This window comes from Fukomys damarensis, unplaced genomic scaffold (genome assembly GCF_012274545.1).
Source record: "Fukomys damarensis isolate Sample0158 unplaced genomic scaffold, DMR_v1.0_HiC HiC_scaffold_17, whole genome shotgun sequence".
In the NCBI taxonomy this organism is placed as follows: domain Eukaryota; kingdom Metazoa; phylum Chordata; class Mammalia; order Rodentia; family Bathyergidae; genus Fukomys; species Fukomys damarensis.
In genome coordinates, this window is record NW_022900929.1 from 52,801,448 (window position 1) to 52,820,872 (window position 19,425).

The 19,425-nt window shown below is 34.3% G+C and overlaps 1 protein-coding gene across 3 annotated transcripts in view; it reads right to left on the reverse strand.

Moving 5' to 3' along the window:
- Prkd1 (protein kinase D1) overlaps nucleotides 1-19,425 on the reverse strand; it is a 230,349-nt gene that overhangs the window by 51,277 nt on the left and 159,647 nt on the right. For 2 of the 3 annotated variants that reach the window (XM_010633542.2, XM_010633545.3), the window contains exon 5: nucleotides 15,172-15,195. The exons of the other annotated variant lie outside the window; for it this stretch is intronic. In XM_010633542.2, the coding sequence (XP_010631844.1) occupies nucleotides 15,172-15,195 (24 nt within the window). The remainder of the gene's footprint in view (nucleotides 1-15,171; nucleotides 15,196-19,425) is intronic. 3 annotated transcript variants of the gene reach the window in all.

Genomic DNA, 19,425 nt, shown 5'->3' on the forward strand with positions numbered 1-19,425 from the left:
TATTTAATAAATATTCTCAATGGAACTGAAAAATAATTAATTTCATGATGTTAGGTCCCTGTTCCAATGTCCTTTAGGAACTATAGCCAATGGGCCAGTTTAAAAGATAGAGTAAAATGAAAGAAAGAGTTTTTTTGGAATGTTTCAACACAATAAAAGGTAAACTGATGTCACACACTTTTAGCCAACTTACAAAATTCTCAGACTTAGAAAATCCTACAAAAATCTGGCTAACCCATTCTTCACTTGTTCCCTTTAATTTAAGGTACTTAATTCTTGGCTGTGCTAATGTGGCCAGTTTGACACACAAGTCTTTCCTATACCTTGGAAAAAATTCACTCAGCAGAGCAAGGGGCCTGGAATCTGACAAATGGAGTATTTCCCTCTCATCCAATATGGTGTCATTCACATACACACAGCCATAAACTGCAAGAGCCAGACTTATTCTGTTTTTTTTGGTACCAGGGATTGAACTCGGGTCCTTGGGCTTGCAAGGCAGGCGCCGGAACCACTGAGCTAAATCCCTGGAAGCCAGACTTATTCTGAAGAAGTTATTTCATTTACAATTTTCAAGACAGGATTATGTAAGAAATTTTAATAACATACTATAAGTTTAGGGTAAAGAGATAGGTTGCCATCACTTTATGGCCCTGAGATTGTGCTACCTACAGATTCTAGTAGCAATCAGAATCACACAACCACAACAAGGCAACAATTCAAAAACTATATAACAGTGTCAGAAATTGATTTAAAGAAGTTGAACAGTGTCCTAATGTTTACGACATTTTAAAATTTGAGATCAGTTAGCAACTCAACTAGAAATACTTATTACTTCGTGTAGTTCTATATATAATTAATCATTTTCAATATATGATTTATGTTTCTAATTGGCAAAACAAAGGTTTAAAATTTTGAGACAGGATGTATACTCATATGTCTTTTCATGTGCTTCCCCTATCATCAGGCAACTCTAAGAAGCCACAACAAAAAAAAAACAGACTGAGTCACAAGCTGACCACTTTGTAATTGCTCATGCAGCATTGATACATGCATTCATTAAAATGGAAAACAATGATTTCACTCATAAATAAAAAACTATAAACAAAGGCCAAAACACACAAAAAAGCTTATGGCATAAAGTCATTACTCTGTAATTTATATATATTTGTCATTTTTACTGGCATTTCTGCAATCTGTCAATCAGCTCTTTAAAAAATCTTTCTGATGATGTGAATACAAACCAAAAACTAAACAGTTTCAGAATGAGAGACACATTTTTCATAATTATTTGTTGTTCAGTCCCTACTTTAAGCAAAAAATACACACTATGAATGATAATGTAAATAAGGTACACTAAAAATATGATTACTGTGCTTTTCATTATAAGTATCAAGTTGTACAGCAAGCAAACACTCAGAAGTTAGTAATTAACAAGGAAATACATGATTAAATATCATCAATCTCTCCAAGTCTTTTACTTTCCCAAGTTCTTGGGATTGAACTCAGGACCTTTGCCTGAGCTATGTCTCCAGCCCTTTTTTATTTTGTATTTTGAGACATGGTTCCTGCTAAATCTGCCAGGCTGGGTTTGAACTCGTTATACTCCTGCCTCAGTCTCCAGCTTGCTTAAATTACATTCAGGGTTCACTATGCATGGCTCATCTTTGTATCTAAAAATAATTTTGAGGTAATCACCATTAGATAGTGATTCAAAACACTACACTGGCACAAATAATCAGGTATTTTCTTCTCATATAATGAAAAGTATTTCTTTATTACCTTCATTTTACACTTGTGCATTTAATTGTAATATGTACAGTATTTTAGAGTTTTAAATAATATCTTTCTTTAAAGTTAATTCTATTAAAGAAAAATTATTTCTTAGATATCAACATTAATGAACATTTTATTAGGTTTGTTAGGTTGGCTAAATGGTATTTAAGTCAGTAGCCTCTGTTTAAGATCACACTCTGGACACATGTATTCATTTAACTTGGGGAATATGAAGAATAATTTTATTTTGTAAAAACAGTAATAGGAGGAATGTTGAAATTCTTTGGAAAGAGAATGGCTGCATTTTGTTTTATTCTGCTTCATTAATACATTCAGAGCAAAAAACTGGCTCAAAACTTGAAAAACATTTAAAATCTCCATCTCTAATATTATGGAAAACACATAGAGGAGGATGAAATTCTTAAAAATAATTGCATTTCTAGGGCTGGGGATTTAGCTCAGTGGCATCACACATGCCTAGCAAACTCAAGGTTCTAAATTCATTCCCCGGTACTAAACAAACAAACAAACCATTTCTATACTAGGCATGGAATTGTCCTTTGCTCATTGGAAGAATCCAGATTAAATTAAAGATACTAAATTTATGTAAGAATTGACATACATATTAAGCATGGGATTAGGATAGACACATGTTAATGATTTGATTTGGCAAATTATAAATTATGAAACATAAAAGAACCCTTTTTTTTGGTTCTCAGTGTAAGAGATATCACATTCCGAAAGGAGAGACTATGAGAATAGAAAAATGATGAAAGCTGAATTTTAGACTCAGGAATAGTAACTAAATAGAATTAAGATAATTATTAATTTTTTTTCAAAATTCAATTTTGTGAAGTGTCTTTAACATCCCTGAAATTACTGTAAAAGTTAGAACTTTATATAAGTAATGACCAGTATCTGGAAAGACAATATATTCTGATTTTCGGAGATAGAATGGCAAATTAATGACTCAGCAAGTCTGTAATTTCCCCAGGAAATGATGGTTTAGATTACATTATGGAAATTCCAAGAGCAAGCTTGTCGTTAAATATTTAACAGGAGCCCCAGAATTTCTCAATAAGGTATTTCCACCTTGCTATTCAAAATGAATTCTTCATTAGCTAGAAAATAGAGCAAAATGTTTTCTATTCTTGTGGTTTGTTTCTCCTACTTACATAAAAATCAATCCCAAAATTTCCTGAGAGATGAAAGTCACTTTACAGAAAAACGTAGTTGAAATGAAAACTTATCTACTATATTCAGAATATTTATTTGATTAAAAATCATATGAGGGCCCCATAACATAACAGGATTTTGTTGACATAAACTCTCTTACATTAAAGAGAATGAAAAAAAAAGTAGAGAATGCTGTAGCAGACGTGGACAATCTTTATGGACTTGTCTTAATCATTAGACAATAATTTCCTCAGAGAAAGGGCACTTTCCTAATTATATTTGTCTTCTACTGTGGGAAGGAATGTCTGACACAGGACAAACAAAAAGCATTTCTTCACCTGAAAAGAACATATGCTTTCAAGTAGTAAATGCATGAGAATGGATGAGACATTTCAATGGAGATATTCAAAATATCAACTTTAACATAAGTTGTTTTTTTGTTTAATGTTACATGAACTGTAATTCTGACGTGTGTGCTTCAATTTCAAGAGAAGACAACTGGCTAGAAACATTTTTTAGAAATGCTCTCTGCATTTGTTTACCTGTTACCCCTTACCTGAATACAAAATTCAGCGAAACTGTACTGTTTTGGATTGAGAGGGGTAGCAGCTCAAATACTACAAGCTGTTATTATTAACCAATGGCCTTCAGTCTAAAGGATGCAATAGGGAATGGAAGAAACTATAGTAAACTGGGTGGAGTTTAGTACAAACGTGCTAAACACTTGATAAAACACTGATAATAGTTGCCTTGTGACTAAGTCAGATGTTGGCAGAACTTTTAGCTTTTCAAAGGGGGCAGGAAAACAAGGTGTGATGAAGTAAGTCTATCAAGATGCAGACAATGCAAAAAAAGAAAATTAAAACTATATGCTGTTCAGCTTATCTGTGAATTAAATCTGGTCCGTGGGGAATCCAAGACCATTGACCTAGACAATGACAGAAAACTCCTTTTAAGCCACTTATATGTGTCAAACTTTTCAAGTACTTTACATGTCTTAATTCATTTGAAACTCATTACCACTTGTATACAATCTCAACTTTATGGATAATGAAACACGGAAAGGTTAAATGACCCACCTTGTAAGTGGAACCATGGACTCAAGTACAGAGGTAACAAGGTTCATGAATACTTCTGTTTGCAAATAATTAGGTCAGCAGAAGTGTTTGGCAAAATTTTGTTTCTATTTGCAAACTAAACTGCATTAGGTGACAAACATGACCACAATCATCTTTTCCACACAAACACAAATGTGACTTATCTTTTCCAAAATTATAGAATGAATTAAATTCATGAACCAAGGCATCACTATAGTTTTTTTGCTCCATATAATGATTTCTCTCCTTTTAGTTGGTCCCCACTTTTCACATTCCATGGCTTCTTGCTAATTCAGAAATTAATATTTTCTTCTCACCATTTAAGTCAAAAATAGGACATAAGTGACAGGGGAGTAACCAAATGTTCTATATGTCAAAATGCAATGTAAAACAATCATGAGCCCCTTATGCCTGACCTACAGCAGAGATTTTCAATCATCTGGCCTGTGCTCAGAGGACAGCATCAGAATCCTGAGAACAATAACTACCCGAGTAAGCAGCTTTCACTGTATGAGCATCACTTGATTGGTCAGTTATTTTCCCATTCAGGTGTTATTATACTTACACAACTGTACAAGTGGTCATAGGTGGGACTTTTCAGAGGGGGCTGGATCTAGGGTGTATAATGCTGGGATCAAGGATGTGATGCTGTGATTAAGGCTGCCCCACCCTGGATGTGAGTAATACCTTCCATAAGGGTAAATAGCCTGGATAAGATATAAGGGACAAAAAGGGGTCACTGCTTGTTGTTTATCACTTGTCACTTGTCATTTTTTGCTTGTCACTTGCCTCTTGCAACTTCACTGTTTTGCTGCCTTCTGCCTTCTATGAACTGCTCCTCATTTGCAATGACCTCAGTCATGCCACCCTGGCTTGGAGCCAGCCAAGTATGAACTGAAACTCTACAAAGTGTGACCCAAATAAACCTTTCCTATTCTAACCTTGGGTGTCTGGTATTTTGTCTCAGCAATGAGAAAAATAACTAAGATAATGATGTTCTATGGTTTGCTATCGTGAACACACCAACAAAAAGCTAAAAAATCATAAAGACAGTCCAAAGATTCAAACGTGAGACTTTCTTTCTCCAACAATGGACTATACAGTTTTATAGAATTTTATACAATCTTAATCTATAATATTTAATGGTGAACATGTGGTGCTATGTGTGTGCCTGTAGGAGTATTTAACATACATATGTGCTTCTGAAAAAATGTAGTAGGACCAAATACTAGCTTCTAATGAAACAATTTAAAAAAAAACAGATTAAAAAAAAAGAGAGACTTTTTCTTTCACCATCTTACTGCCTCTCTCCCTCCAAAAGCTTTGGGCTTAAAAAATATAAGAAAGTGCTAACTAGGTGATATGTCACTATAAGGCTACCGAAAAGTAAACATCACCAAAAATTGGTCTACTTAGAGAAAGCAGATTTTAGTTCTTAATTTCTGGACATTGTCTATCTTGTGTGTCACAACATTTGTTCTCAAAAGAACAACATTCTCTGGACAATAAATATATGAACAAATGCTCAATATCATTGGCCATCAGAGAGATGAAAATTAAAACAACACTGAGACTCCATGTATATAATTCTAGAAAGAATGGCTAATCTGAAGAAATGAAATAAAAACAAATGCTTGCAAGGCTGCAGGGAAGGAAGAGCCCTTCTACATTGTTGGTGGGAATGTAAACTGGTACAACCACTATGGAAGGAAATATGGAGAATTCTCAAAAAGATACAACTAGAAATGCCATTTGACCCAGTTATTTACCTTTTATATATCCTCCATAAAGAGCTGAATACATTATATTACAGGGATACCTGAAAACTCATGTTTATAGTAGCATTGTTCTAATCTTGTAAGAGGCCTATTGTCTATCAATAGATGAATGGATAAAGAAAAGGTGGTATTTATATACACTGGGGTACTATTCTGTCATAAATAAGGCTAATCTCGAGTCATTTGCAGGAAAACACATGCATTGTAAGACTACAAGGTTAAGTAAAATAAATCAAACACACAAGGTTAAGTACTGCATGGTTTCTCTTATATTAGAAACCCAAAATAAATGAACAAAATGAAAAATAATGGGAAGTGAACAGATTTCATTCAAATGGGAAGAGGAATGAAGAGATGGAGGGAGATTGGAGGGAAGGGAGCAAAAAGGGAGAAAAAACAGAAATAAGATGTGGTATGCACATTTACCCAATCCCCACAGGGAATGCAATCATTTTATAATAAAAACATGTGCTAATGAAAGAAAAAAACTGAAAAAAAAAAGAAACAATACTCTCCCTTCTCTTGAAAAGGGAAGGATAAATTAATTTGATAAAATTGAGCCATACAACAAAACTATGTCTAATGGATCATGTAAAATATATTTTTCTGAAAACACAAATACATATTTTATATGCTAAATTATTTTTACTTTCTAGAAATAGAATGTGTTACTCCCCTCCCCATCTTCCACTATGTTTTCTCCTCATTCAAGTTTTTTCTTTCACCCATCCTCCCTCAATATACACACTCATAAGGACACAGGCGTTCTCAAGTGTAGCCTTTGTTTCACACAGCTCAGTCTGGAGCTCAGGAGTGATAAATGGTAAACTCTTAAAGAGGCTTGAATCTGCTGGGCTTGGCAAGCCATCAAATGGACACTGGTGAGCACTAAATAAATAAATTCCTGTGAGTGGTGACACAGAGAGCTGTTTTTTGTCTTGAGGCAAGAGTTACAGAGGCCGTGGCACCTGGCCTGAGGGATGAGCAAGTCCTTTAGAGCTTTTCTAAAGACCGTTTTTCCTACAACCACTGTATTTGTAAGTGTAGTACATGATGTCCCACCTCCCCAGTGGGGGTCATGGAAAACTTCCTGTAATTTTTACATTTATAATTACACATCTGCAAGTTTTTATTCAGAGAACTTGTAATGTTCTTTGCCTATAGGCCTTTGAGAACTGAATGAGATCTCCCAATAGTATGTCAGTAGTGGCCTCACAATCTCACTCCATTTATTGAAGGGCTTCTTCCCCCAAGCCCACCACTGCACCCACTCTGACCATCAGAAGGCAGGGAAGGGCTGGTAAGAGAATTACTGAACATCTGACTCCACCAAAAGGCTACACTGCCCAGGTTTGTTGGAGAACTAATATATGTAATCATCAAAGAAATAAAAGAAATCTTGTAATACATGGAAAATGTGTGGTATGGGTGCCATGGTGCATATTTAAATAGAAAAATGACTGAAATTTAGATGAATCAACAAGATTATTAGAATTCCAGAACTCAAGAAATGACAGTCTTTACTTCTAGATGGAATTTTGCTATGCTGGAGACTATTCTGGAAAAATATTCATTTGGGCAAAAAATACCATCCTAATTCCATTCAGGATTTGCAAATCTCCTCTCCACACACACACACACACACACACACACACACCATTATTTGCTCATTTGAGAAGAATCTATTTTGACTATTATAAAATATACACCTCCACACACATACACACACACACACCATTATTTGCTCATTTGAGAAGAATCTATTTTGACTATTATAAAATATACTGGATCATATCCAACTATACTGGTATTTTCTTGTCTTAATTTAAGAAAAATAAATGAAAACAGCAAATGAATGGATAATTTTGGGAGAGATTCTTTCTTTCTTTCTTTCTTTCTTTCTTTCTTTCTTTCTTTCTTTCTATCAAGGATCGAACACAAGCTCTTATGCTTACGAGGCAGATGGTGGAACCACTAAGCCAAATCCCCAGCCCTGGGAGAGATTTTTCTAGGAATGTATGCCGACAAGAGTTTCTTTTAATACAGTATATGTCTTACAAGGGTAACCTTGCAGGCTGGGGATTTAGTTCAGTGGTGCTGTGCCTGCTTTGCAAGTGCAAAGTCCCGAGTGCAATCCCTGGTACTGAAGAAAAAAAAAAAAAAAACTAACAAGGGTAACTTTGTATCTTAAATTCTGCTTCATTTTCTACTTGGAGTTTATCCTTTTTACCTCAGGAAAAGTAATTCTCCTAAATCACTTCATAAGAATGTTATGCTCTAATCTCCAGTGCCCCGGGCCTTCATCAGAGCAGATCAGTGAGGACCACCCATCTGGCCATGCTCTCAAGCCTTCTGGTTGTGCTGGTACCTGGATACACACTGCAGAGGCACAGGTGGTCATAAAGATCATTGAACTGAGCTCCAGAAGATAGAACAGAAATGAACAACAGCAATAAAGGCACACCAGACCTCTGTAGTTGGTAAGCTGGAGGGATCATGACTTTCCATCAGAACTTGGACTATCTTCAGGGGAACGGCAGCTGGAACCTGAAGTAGAACCCTGCAGATTTCAACCCTGCAGGAGGTCAGGGATATCAACTTGGGCCTTGCAGCCAGAATTCAGCCTGAATCTCAGGGGTCTGCCATTGGCTAGCTGAGACTAACTGACTTAGTACTGCACATTACTGCCCACATTGTCTATTGTGACAGCAGAGATATATCCTGAAAGAGGCTCTTCAAATTTTTTTTCTTTTCCTCTTATTTTTAATTTTTATTTAAATTTTTTTCCATTCTACAAATTCTTCCTTTTTTCTTTCTTCTTTTTCCCACTCAGTATTTTGCTCCCCCACGATATTCGCCATCTCCCATTTTGTTCCTCTTCCTGCCCTATTTGGATTTTCTTTCTTTTTCTTTTCTTCTTGTTTTCCTTTGCTCAATTGTCATTATCTTCAAAAGAAAGTGAATACAATTTATACCTTCCCTATTACTGTTAAGTTGTTCTACTTTTTTCTTTGTTCTTGCACTCTGTCTTTCCCTCTTGTCTTTAACAGTTTGTTGAATGTGTGTGATCATCCTGGGTCCTCTGGCTTCACTTGAAACCTTCTCTAATTCTTTTACCTATCTATTCCTCTCCACCAAACTCCTTCTAAGTCACCATCCTGAAGGATAAAGTAGCTATAGATTATTTATTATAAACATATTTAGGCTGTTTCTTGATTTTGATTTAATTCACATGTTAAAGGTGATAGATTAATAACTACCCCAAATGGTCAATTTCTAAGCTGTGCTTGATGCTATTGTGTTGCTGACTGTATCAAATGGGGTAAAGGTTTGTGACTGATTTAATGAGTTGTCCTTTCTAAAATTATGAAAATGAGTGTGTCTCTCAGTCATTAGATACTCAAAACCTAAAGACAAGCTATAACAGGAAGATCAAAGTACTAACGCAGGAATTAAACCAAGGACAGCCAAACGAAAAATGAAAAACACTTAAGCAAGGCACAAATACAGACTTCCGGTTCATCAATGGGAAACTCTAGGGGAAATAAGATGGAAAAGTCACCCTAGGAAACCCTGCTCTCACAGCACAGGAAGTAACAAAACATCAATCAGGCTCTAGAAAAATTCAAAACAGAACTAATTTCCCAGATAACTACAGAGATGGTGAGAACAATGAAAGATATGATTAGTGACTCTAGAACAGAAACAGACAAAAAATAGATGCACTCAGGACCATGATAGAAGCCATGAATGTCCAGCATAAGAAAGAAATGGAAACCATGAATGCGAAAAATGGGAAAGAAATGGAATCAATGAAACAGATTCAAACAGATATCCAGGAGATTAAAAACTCCACTGAAAGCATTCATAGCAGAATGAATGAATGTGAAGATAGAATTTCAGATAAAGGAAACAGAATTGCAGTCAGTGACCACGAAAAGAGAGATCTCTTAAAAACAGTAAGGGATCATAAGAAATCGATCCAACAACTAGATGATGCAAAGAAGAATAATATAAGACTGATAGAATACATGAAGCAGCAGGAGAAAATATAAATGACATAAAAAACTGTTCATAGAATTAATGACAAAAAACTTGCCAAATGGAACAAAAGAATTTGACATATGGATAAGTGAAGCATATAGGACTTCAATCATCCATGATCAAAAAAAAAAAAAAATCTACACCTAGACATATAATAGTCAAGATTCCAAAAACTCAATAGAAGAACAAAATACTGAATGCAGTTGGAGAAAATAAACAAATTACATGCAAAGGAAAGCCCATCAGAATCACAGCAGACTTGTCAACACAAATCCTCACGTCAAGGAGAGCCTGAAGGGAGGTACTTCAAGTCTTAAAAGAAAACAACCTCCAACCTAGACTGATAATAGCCTGCAAAACTCTATTTTTAAATGGATAGGGAAATAAGATACTTGCATGACAAAAAACACCTGAGAGACTTCATGAATACCAAACCAGCACTACAAGGAATTCTAAACAATATCCTAGAAAAAGACAATGAAGGTCACAACACCATGAGGCTCAACAGACCAAATCCAATAGGCAAGGCAAGAAACTAAAGCGGGGGGGATTAAAAAGAGCCAACAGGAAAATAACATGACAATGATAAGTCACACATATCAGTTATAACCATCAATGTCAATGGCCTCAATTAACCAATCAAAAGAAATAGACTGGTAGAATGAACTAAGAAGCAAAATCCAACAATATGTTGTATACAAGAAACACACTTAGTTCAAAAATAACCTCACAGATTGAAAGTGAAATGATGGAAAACAGTTCTCCATGTGACAGGAGCCTAGAAAAAAGCAGGAGTAGCTACCTTATTTGCAGACAAAGTAAATTTCAAACAAAAACAGATTAAGAGAGACAAAAAAGGCCAATACATCATTGTAAAGGGAACAATCCAAGAGGAAAAGATGACAATCATAAATATATATGTTGCAAATATGAATGCCCCAACTATATAAAAAAGATATTAAGGAACATGAGAAACCAAATAAGAACTTATACAGTTATAGTGGGGAGCTCAATACCCCACTATCACAAATAGACAGATTATCTAGACACAAAATCAACAATGAAATATTAGAACTGAACCAAGCTTTTGAACAAATGGAGTTAATAGATTTCTACAGAATGTTCCATACCACAAAATCAGCATATATATTCATTTTGGCTGCATATGGGTCATTCTCCAAAATAGACCACATGATAACTCACAAAACAGGTTTAAATAAATGCAAAAAAATTGAAACTTTCCCATGTATATTGTCAGAACATAGTGCAGTTAATCTGGAGATCAATAGCATAAGAATAATAAGACAATAATAATTAAGAACTTTACAAACACATGGAAATGGGACAGAAATGTCCTGAACAATCAATGGGTCACAGATGAAAGAAGAAATTAGTCAGTTTTTACAAATAAATGATAATGCCAATACAACATACAGGAATCTATGGACACAATGAAAGCAGTTCTATGTGAAAAAATTCATAGCAGTAAATCCCCACATTAGGAAAACAGAACAAGCTCAAATAAACAACCTAATGATGAATCTTAGGCTCCTAGAAAAAGAAGAAAAAGAAAAACCCTAAGCTCATACAGGGAGGAATTATAAAGATCAGAGCAGAAATCAATGCAATGGGAAGTAAGAGAACAATACCAAAAAAATCGATGAATTGAAGAGATGTTTTTCAAAAATATAAATAAAATTGATAAACCCTTAGCCTACCTTGTCAAAACAAGGAAATAAAAGTGTCAGATCCATACAATGAGGAATGAAAAAGGTAGTCACTACAAATCCAGCAGAAATCAGAGGACCATCAATACCTACTTTGAACCTGTACTGTAATAAAATGGAAAACACAGAAGAAATGGACAGATTTATTGATACTTATGAATTACCAAAGTTGAACAAAGAAAATAAAAACCTCTAAACACCCCAATTATAATCAGTGAAACTGAAAACATAATTAAAAGTTTACCAACTAAGAAAAGCCCAGGTCCTTAGGGATTCACTATTGAATTCTACAAGACATTTAAAGAAGTACTGCCACTAATCTTTAAACTTTTTAATGAAATTGAAAAGGAAGCAATATTTCCAAATTCATTCTGGAGGGAAGTGTTACTTTGATTACAAAGCCAGGGAAAGACCCTACCAAAAAAGAGAACTACAGGCTAATCTCCTTAATGAACATAGATGCAAATTCCTCAATAAAATACTGGCAAACAGAATACAGAGGGTCATCATGAAGATCATACACCCTGACCAAATCATATTTATCCCAGGGATGCAAGAATGGTTCAACATACATAAATCAATAAATGTAATACACTAAAATTAACAGAGGCAAGGACAAAAGCCATACGATAATCTCCATAGATGCAAGAAAAGCATTTGACAAAATTCAACACCCATTCATGATAAAAAAATAACCCACAGAAAATTGGAATAGATGGTCTTTATCTCAACTTGATAAAGACTATTTATGAAAAACCAATAGCCAACATCATACTAAATGGCCAAAAACTGAAAAACTTCATGCTAAAATCAGGAAAAAGACAAAGATGTCCACCATCACCACTTCTGTTCAATGTAGTTCTGGAAATATTAGCCATAGAAATTAGGCATGAGAAAGAAATTAAAGCAATAAAGACAGGAAAGGAAGAAGTTAAACTGTCATTTTTTGCTGATGATATGAAACCCTACACAGAAGAGCCAAAAAAAAAATTGCCATAAGACTTCTAGACTTAATTGACACTTTCATCAGAGTAGATGGATATAAGGTCAACACTCAAAAATCAACAGACTTCTTGTACACAAATAACAGATTCACTGAGAGAGAAATAAGGCAAACAATTGCTTTCACAATAGCATCCAAAAAAATGAAGCATCAAGGAATCAATCTAATGAAGGAAACAAAAGACCTCTACACTGAAAACCACAGCATTCTGAAAAAAAAAAAAAAAGAGATCAAAGAGGTTATAAGAAAATGGAAACATATCCCTTGTTCCTAGGTAGGAAGAATCAACATAGTGAAAATGGCCATACTACCAAAACTGCTATACAGATTCAATGCAATCCCGATTGAAATTCTAAGAGTATACTTCACAGAACTAGAGAAAATAATGCAAAAATTCATTTGGAACCATAAGAGACCTAGAATAGCAAAAGCCATCCTAGGCAACAGACACATGGCAGAGGGTATAACAATTCCCAATTTGAAACTATACTACAAAGCCACTGTGATTAAAACAGCATGGGTACTGGCAAAGAAACAGACCTGAGGATCAGTGGAACAGACTGGAAGACATAAAAACAACTCCAGATGTACTCAGCTACCTCATCTTTGACAAAGGAGCTGACCATCCCCAGTGGAGGAAAGATAGCCTCTTTAATAAATGGTGTTGAAAAGACTAAATCTCAACCTGCCAAAGATTAAAACTAGACCCTTATCTTTCACCATGCACTAAATTAAAACTAAAGTGGATTAAAGATCTAAATATCAAAACAGAAAAACTAAATTTTCTGGAAGATAAGTTAGGCAGAACTCTGGAAGACATTAGCATAGGAAAAAACTTTATGAACAAATCCTCAATAGCATGGGAACTAGCAGAAAGAATCAACAACTGGGATCTCATCTTATTAAAAAGATTCTGCACTGCAAAAGAAACCATCAACAGAACTAAGAGACAACCTACAATGTGGGAAAAAATTTTTACCAGATGCTCCTCAGACAAACGACTATTACCTAGAATATATAAAGAGCACAAAACAATCAACTCCCCCAAATATAAAGACCCAATTCAAAAATGGGCATCTGAAATGAAACGACACTTCTCAGACAAAGAAATAAAAGCAGCAAGTAAATATGTGAAAAAATGTTCCACATCACTGGTCATTCAAGAGATGCAGATGAAAACACTGAGATTCCACCTTAACCCACAAAGAATGGCTGCTATCAAGAAATCAAACAATAACAAATGCTGGCAGGGTTGTGGGGAGAAAGGAATCCTTCTCCATTGCTGGTGGGAGTGCAGTCTGGTGCAACCACTATGGAAATCAATATGGAGATACCTCAAAGAGCTTGGACTAGAGGTACCATTTGACCCAGCCATCCCTCTTCTGGGTATCTTTCCAAAAGAACTAAAAGAATCATATCACAGTGATGTATCCACACCCATATTTATAGCAGCACAGTTTGTAATAGCTAAAACTTGGAAACAGCCCATTTGCCCATCAGTTGGAAACTGGATAAAGATTTTGTATAAAATCAAATATTACTCAGCCATAAAGAATGGGAAATTAGATTCATGATAGGAAAATGGATACATATTGAGGATATACTCCTAAGTGAAATAAATAAGTCACACATGTGTAAATACCAAATAGTTTCTCTTTGTGAAAAAGTATAATAGTACAATGTGAAATAGGAAGAAAAGGGCTAAAGGTGTAGGGAAAGTGGAAAGGGTAGGGGAAAGGGAATAAGGGAAAAGAAAAAAATATGAGAAATTGCAAAAATGGAAATATAGTGTTTGTAAATGGGGAAGGGAGCAGTGGATAAAGGGAGAGCAGGGGCAAGGAGAAAAAACAAGAACCAAGGCCTGTCATGTAAAGGTACAAGATCCCAATAATGAATGTAACTGTACTGTATACCTAAAATGTACAGATAAACTCAATAAAAAGAAAAAAAACATATGCATATAGCTGGGCATGGTGGCACACACCTGTAATACCATCACTCCTGAGGCTGAGACAGGAGGATCGCTGTGTGTTTGAGACTAGCCTGTGCTACTTAGTGAGTTCCAGATAAGTGTCAACTACACAGTGAGACCCTATCTCAAACAAACAAATAAACAAAACATATGCATATGAAGAGAATATCCTTGTTTTGCCTAATTCCGTGGCAACTGTTATTGGAATATAGTTCAATAGGAATGAGTTTCTATTAATATGTTACAACAGAAAGAAGGGGCTGACTGTACAGTAATGTTTCATTGTCAACTTATCTCGCTGTTTTTTCAAAGTGATACCATGTAATGGAATCAAATAACATTAATAATAATAATATTAATAATAATAATGAAGGCTTTATCTGACAGTACCAACCTAATGATTGCATTGTTTTGTTAAATACACATTTCATTTGCTATTGTTAAACAATAACAACTAGATTTTTAAAAAATCTGTAGGCTATCTGAAGTTCAATGGGTTTAATTTTCATGGAGTAAATGTTGATGTCAATCTAATATTAAAATGTTATTTTTAAAGAGAGGGTAAGGCACAATTCTACTACCAGGTAGCCTTAGTACCTACCTCAAAGCCAGGACTCACAGGAGACTGAAAATTGAAGTTGTAAGTGCAAAAAGCAGGCAAAGATGGAGAATAAAAGGAGAGAAAGATAGGAAAACAGTGTTATTAGAGGAAAGCAGTGCATAATACTCAACTATGTTATAGATATAGGAACATTTTCAAATAAATGCAAAATTCTATACTGATTGTAGCTATAAGGACAATTGAGCTGGCTACTTATAAAATAAAATAGAGTTGCAATGATTAACTTATACCTACAAAGACACATGTTGCGGTTGTGAGTGGGTAGAGGTAAAAAATTAAAAAATCTACCTGTCATATTTTTAGTGATGAAAAACATTTATTTCACTTGTTGAAAATAAACTGCAGTCAAAATGAAGCATTTTTGACCTTTAAGTGAAAGATTACATTTTGCCTCATAATAATTCATCTTCTCAATGGGAAAAAGAAAAAGGTCATCAAAGTAATCAAATGTTATGTAGCTCTTAACTGCCTGCAGGCCAGAATAAGCTGATGAGTAATGAGTATCAGTCAGCTGTTTACAAATTCAAGAAGTCCAGTAGTAAAAGTTTTAATAAGACAATATTCTACAGTCCATTCTTTATTCATATGAGAGTCCCTGTTTTCTGTCCGATTGCATTCAAAGTTGAAATAATAAAAGGTTGAAAAGGGAGGAAGGTGTGAAGGGAGGGCAGGAGTAAGGGGAAAAAATGAGACCCACGACCTATCATGTAAAGTTACAAGATCCCAATGATGAATGTAACTGTACTGCATACCTAAAATGTACCAATAAACTCAATGAGAAAAAAAAATAATTCAAAAGTAAAAATATTACTCTGGATTTTGTATTTAAGAAGTAGTAGTGTTAATGAAAAATAAAACTTGAACAAGAGTTATCTGCTAATTTATATTGAAGATATTCTTTTATAAATCCGTTTCTCTCTAGCTTTATCAAACTGCTCTGATAATTAGAAATCAAAAAGAAAAGAAAAGAAAAAAGAAATCAAACCAAGACTAAACTATGTTGACTCTATTTCTCAAAAATAAAGCATGAAGGTGTTTTTGAAACCAGTGATTTTTTTTCTAGTAATGAATTATTACAAATTAAGAAAAAACTTATTTGTTTTCTGAAACTTTATTTCTTTATTCATAAGCTACAGGTGACCAGAAGGTTGGAGACTTTGGAAGCTGCATTCATTTAGAATGAAGTTCTGTCAAAGTTAATCGTTTTCTAGTACTACTTACAATATTTCTGGATGGACATGAAGAACAAGCAGAACTCACTGCTCATTTGAATACAGATCCAACTGTGACTTTTAAGGAAAAAGTTACAGCCCTGTTTATATGAGACAGAAATCAATAAAGATTTTCAATTTCTGAAAAAGGTTTTAGCCTTTCTGTCTCTACAACTGCCAGATGAGCTCATGATTTTCATCAAGTTGGGAGCCCTAAAGACCATTTTACTCTGACCTCACATTAGAATTCAAGTTCAGATGAATGGTGTGAGCGTTCTGAGATCTGAAGATGGGACCGTGCAACATGCATGCATTCACTAATTTCTCTTAAGTTTTCTTTTCTCAAAATGCCTTTTTTCCAATAAGATATTTTTAGATTTTATGAGAAACAGAGATTCCATATTTAGGTCAGTTTAAGAACACTGATCTCATCATTGCAAGATTTTTTAGCCATTTAATGAATTTTAACAACTATTTTGATAACCACTAGTTAGGTGGAGCAGAAAGTATTTCCAAACTTTATTTAAACAAGATTTGTTTACTTGCAGAATATTTTATGGAATCATGTTTAGAAGGATATTGGGAACTATATGGACAGCCTATCTTTTTATTTTGTTGTGAAGTTAGAATCACCAGAAATATCCATAAAGCATAAAGAAGAGAGCCAAGTATTCCACTGATAGTTTATATAACATGATACCAGAGTTTTGCTTTTGTTTGTTTTGTTACTCCCTCAAAGAGTTCGTATGAATTATAATTTTTCATCTCTGGTGAAAATTACTGTAAAATACAATGTTTATTATGCAGATAGATTCTATGTATCTCAGAATGCTGCAGCACATTTAACATCCAAATAATTTATTTTGTGTTATTAAACAATGTCAGCTTTATAATACCTTTTTAATTAGCAAAAGGAATTTTATAACTTTATTTAATTATTCTGGTATATTGTTTCATTCTTTTCTTATATAATTTGTGATGAACTCTAGTGACTTTATAATTTGCCATTTGGATAGCTATTGATATTATTTTTCAAAACATTTTTATTGAGGTATAATTTATATGGAATAAAGTATATAAAGTTCAAGGTATATAGCTTCTTGAGGCTTTGCATGTGTATTCACCTATGTAACCTCTTTTCCTGATGAAGATATAGAATACTTCCTGTCCCCTAGAAGCCTCATTCTGTTCTCTCCCAGTTGACAGCTCACTGAGAGGAACTGTTATTTTGGTGTGCTTTACCATAAGTCAGCTTTTCTTGATTTGAACTTCATACACTGGGCTCATACATATATACTCTTCTGGGTCTGATTTCTTTCTTTAAATACTATTTTGTGATATACATTCACACTGCTGAGTGAATCAGTGGTTTATTCATTCTACAGGTATGTCATTAATGCATTCTATTGTATGACTGCACAAATCACTTGTTTCCAGTTTTTAGCTATTATGAAAAGACATTAAAAGCAAGCTTGTAATGTATTGTTCTGTGCACACATTTTAACAGTTTCGGTTCTACCTGGAGGTAGAACTGCTTATATGTATACACATATGATCAATTTCAGAAAGTAATTGCCAAAGCAGCTTTCCAAAGTTGTTGAGCCCATTTGTATTCCAAGAAGTAATATGTGTAAGTTCTCGCTGCTCAGTATTTTTGCCAATACATACTTGTTAGTGTTAGGTTTTCATTCAGTGTTAGGTAATCTAGTGCAGAAATATATCATTTCAGATTTAAATTTAGACTCCTCAGTCACTAATGGTTTTAAGCACAATTTCATCTTTATTGGCTATCTTCTTCCATAAAGTTTAGTTGGACAATTTGCTACATTTTAAGTGGAGCTGGCTGTCTCCCAACATTCTGTAAATTTTCTTTATATACCCTGGCAATGAGGTTAATATTTTTCCCTTTCTATAGCGTGCTTTTCCATTGCTATTACTTATGGATGAAATAAATGTGCAATTTTATTGATACTCAGTTGTCTTTATTGCTACTCAATGGTTTGAATCTTACAAAGGCATTTCCTATTCTAAGCTTTTGTACTTATTCTTCCATATTTTTTTCCTTCAAGTTCCCAGTCTATATATAATTGATTTTGTACATGGCATAGAGTTAAAATTTGTATTTTCATATAGATGTCTAATTGGTGCCAGAAATATCTGTTGAAAAGACCATTGTTTCTTGTAGTAAAAATCAGTTGGCCTGTATATGTGTGCACTTTCTGGACTCTTTTATTTCACTGGTTTATTTTTCTGTCTTAGGTACTACCACATTATTTTAACAGTTCAGACTTAAACCCTGTGTAACACTACCTTGTCTTAGCTGTGACTTTATGTCTGGCAGTTCTCTGGGGTTGTTCTACGTTACGTGCTTTTAGTCTCAGCACTGTGGATATTTTGGACTGGACAATTCTACCTTGTGAGAAGCTGCTCTGTTTGTTGACCTTTCTGTGATCTGTCCCTCAAATCCTAATTGACTTGGATGCCCTTAGATGTCTATAAATAATGTTCTTTAAACTTTGTTCTGCCCTGTTATATTTTATTCAGCTTTTATAATTGTCCCTTGTGGGAGAATTAACTTCTCTTTCATACATAGGGACACAGTTCTCCAACACATTAAGAAAATTTTTCCTAAAATTGCCACACAGCTTGTTTTCCATTGACCCTTCTCTAATACTAAAGAACAGAGGTAAATAAAATAAAACAATGAACAAAGCATAGAAAGATGATAGGAACATATGATCCTGACTTCTACAGTTGTCCAAAAGTTCATAAAATTGATATAATTCCAATAAGTATACTTACCTAGGATACAACATATTATTGTGTTCTCCTGATCTACTGAGTTTTTCTTTTGTTTCCTTCTAAGACTGGTAATAGTTGCCAAAAAGAAATACACCTCCCTACTGAGCTGTTGTAACATAAATGGACTACATTTCAGATTTTCTTGAAAGATGGACTGCTTTATCATTAACATAGTGGATGTAGTTACTGCCAAAGTGATGAACGATAAAGTTTGTATTAC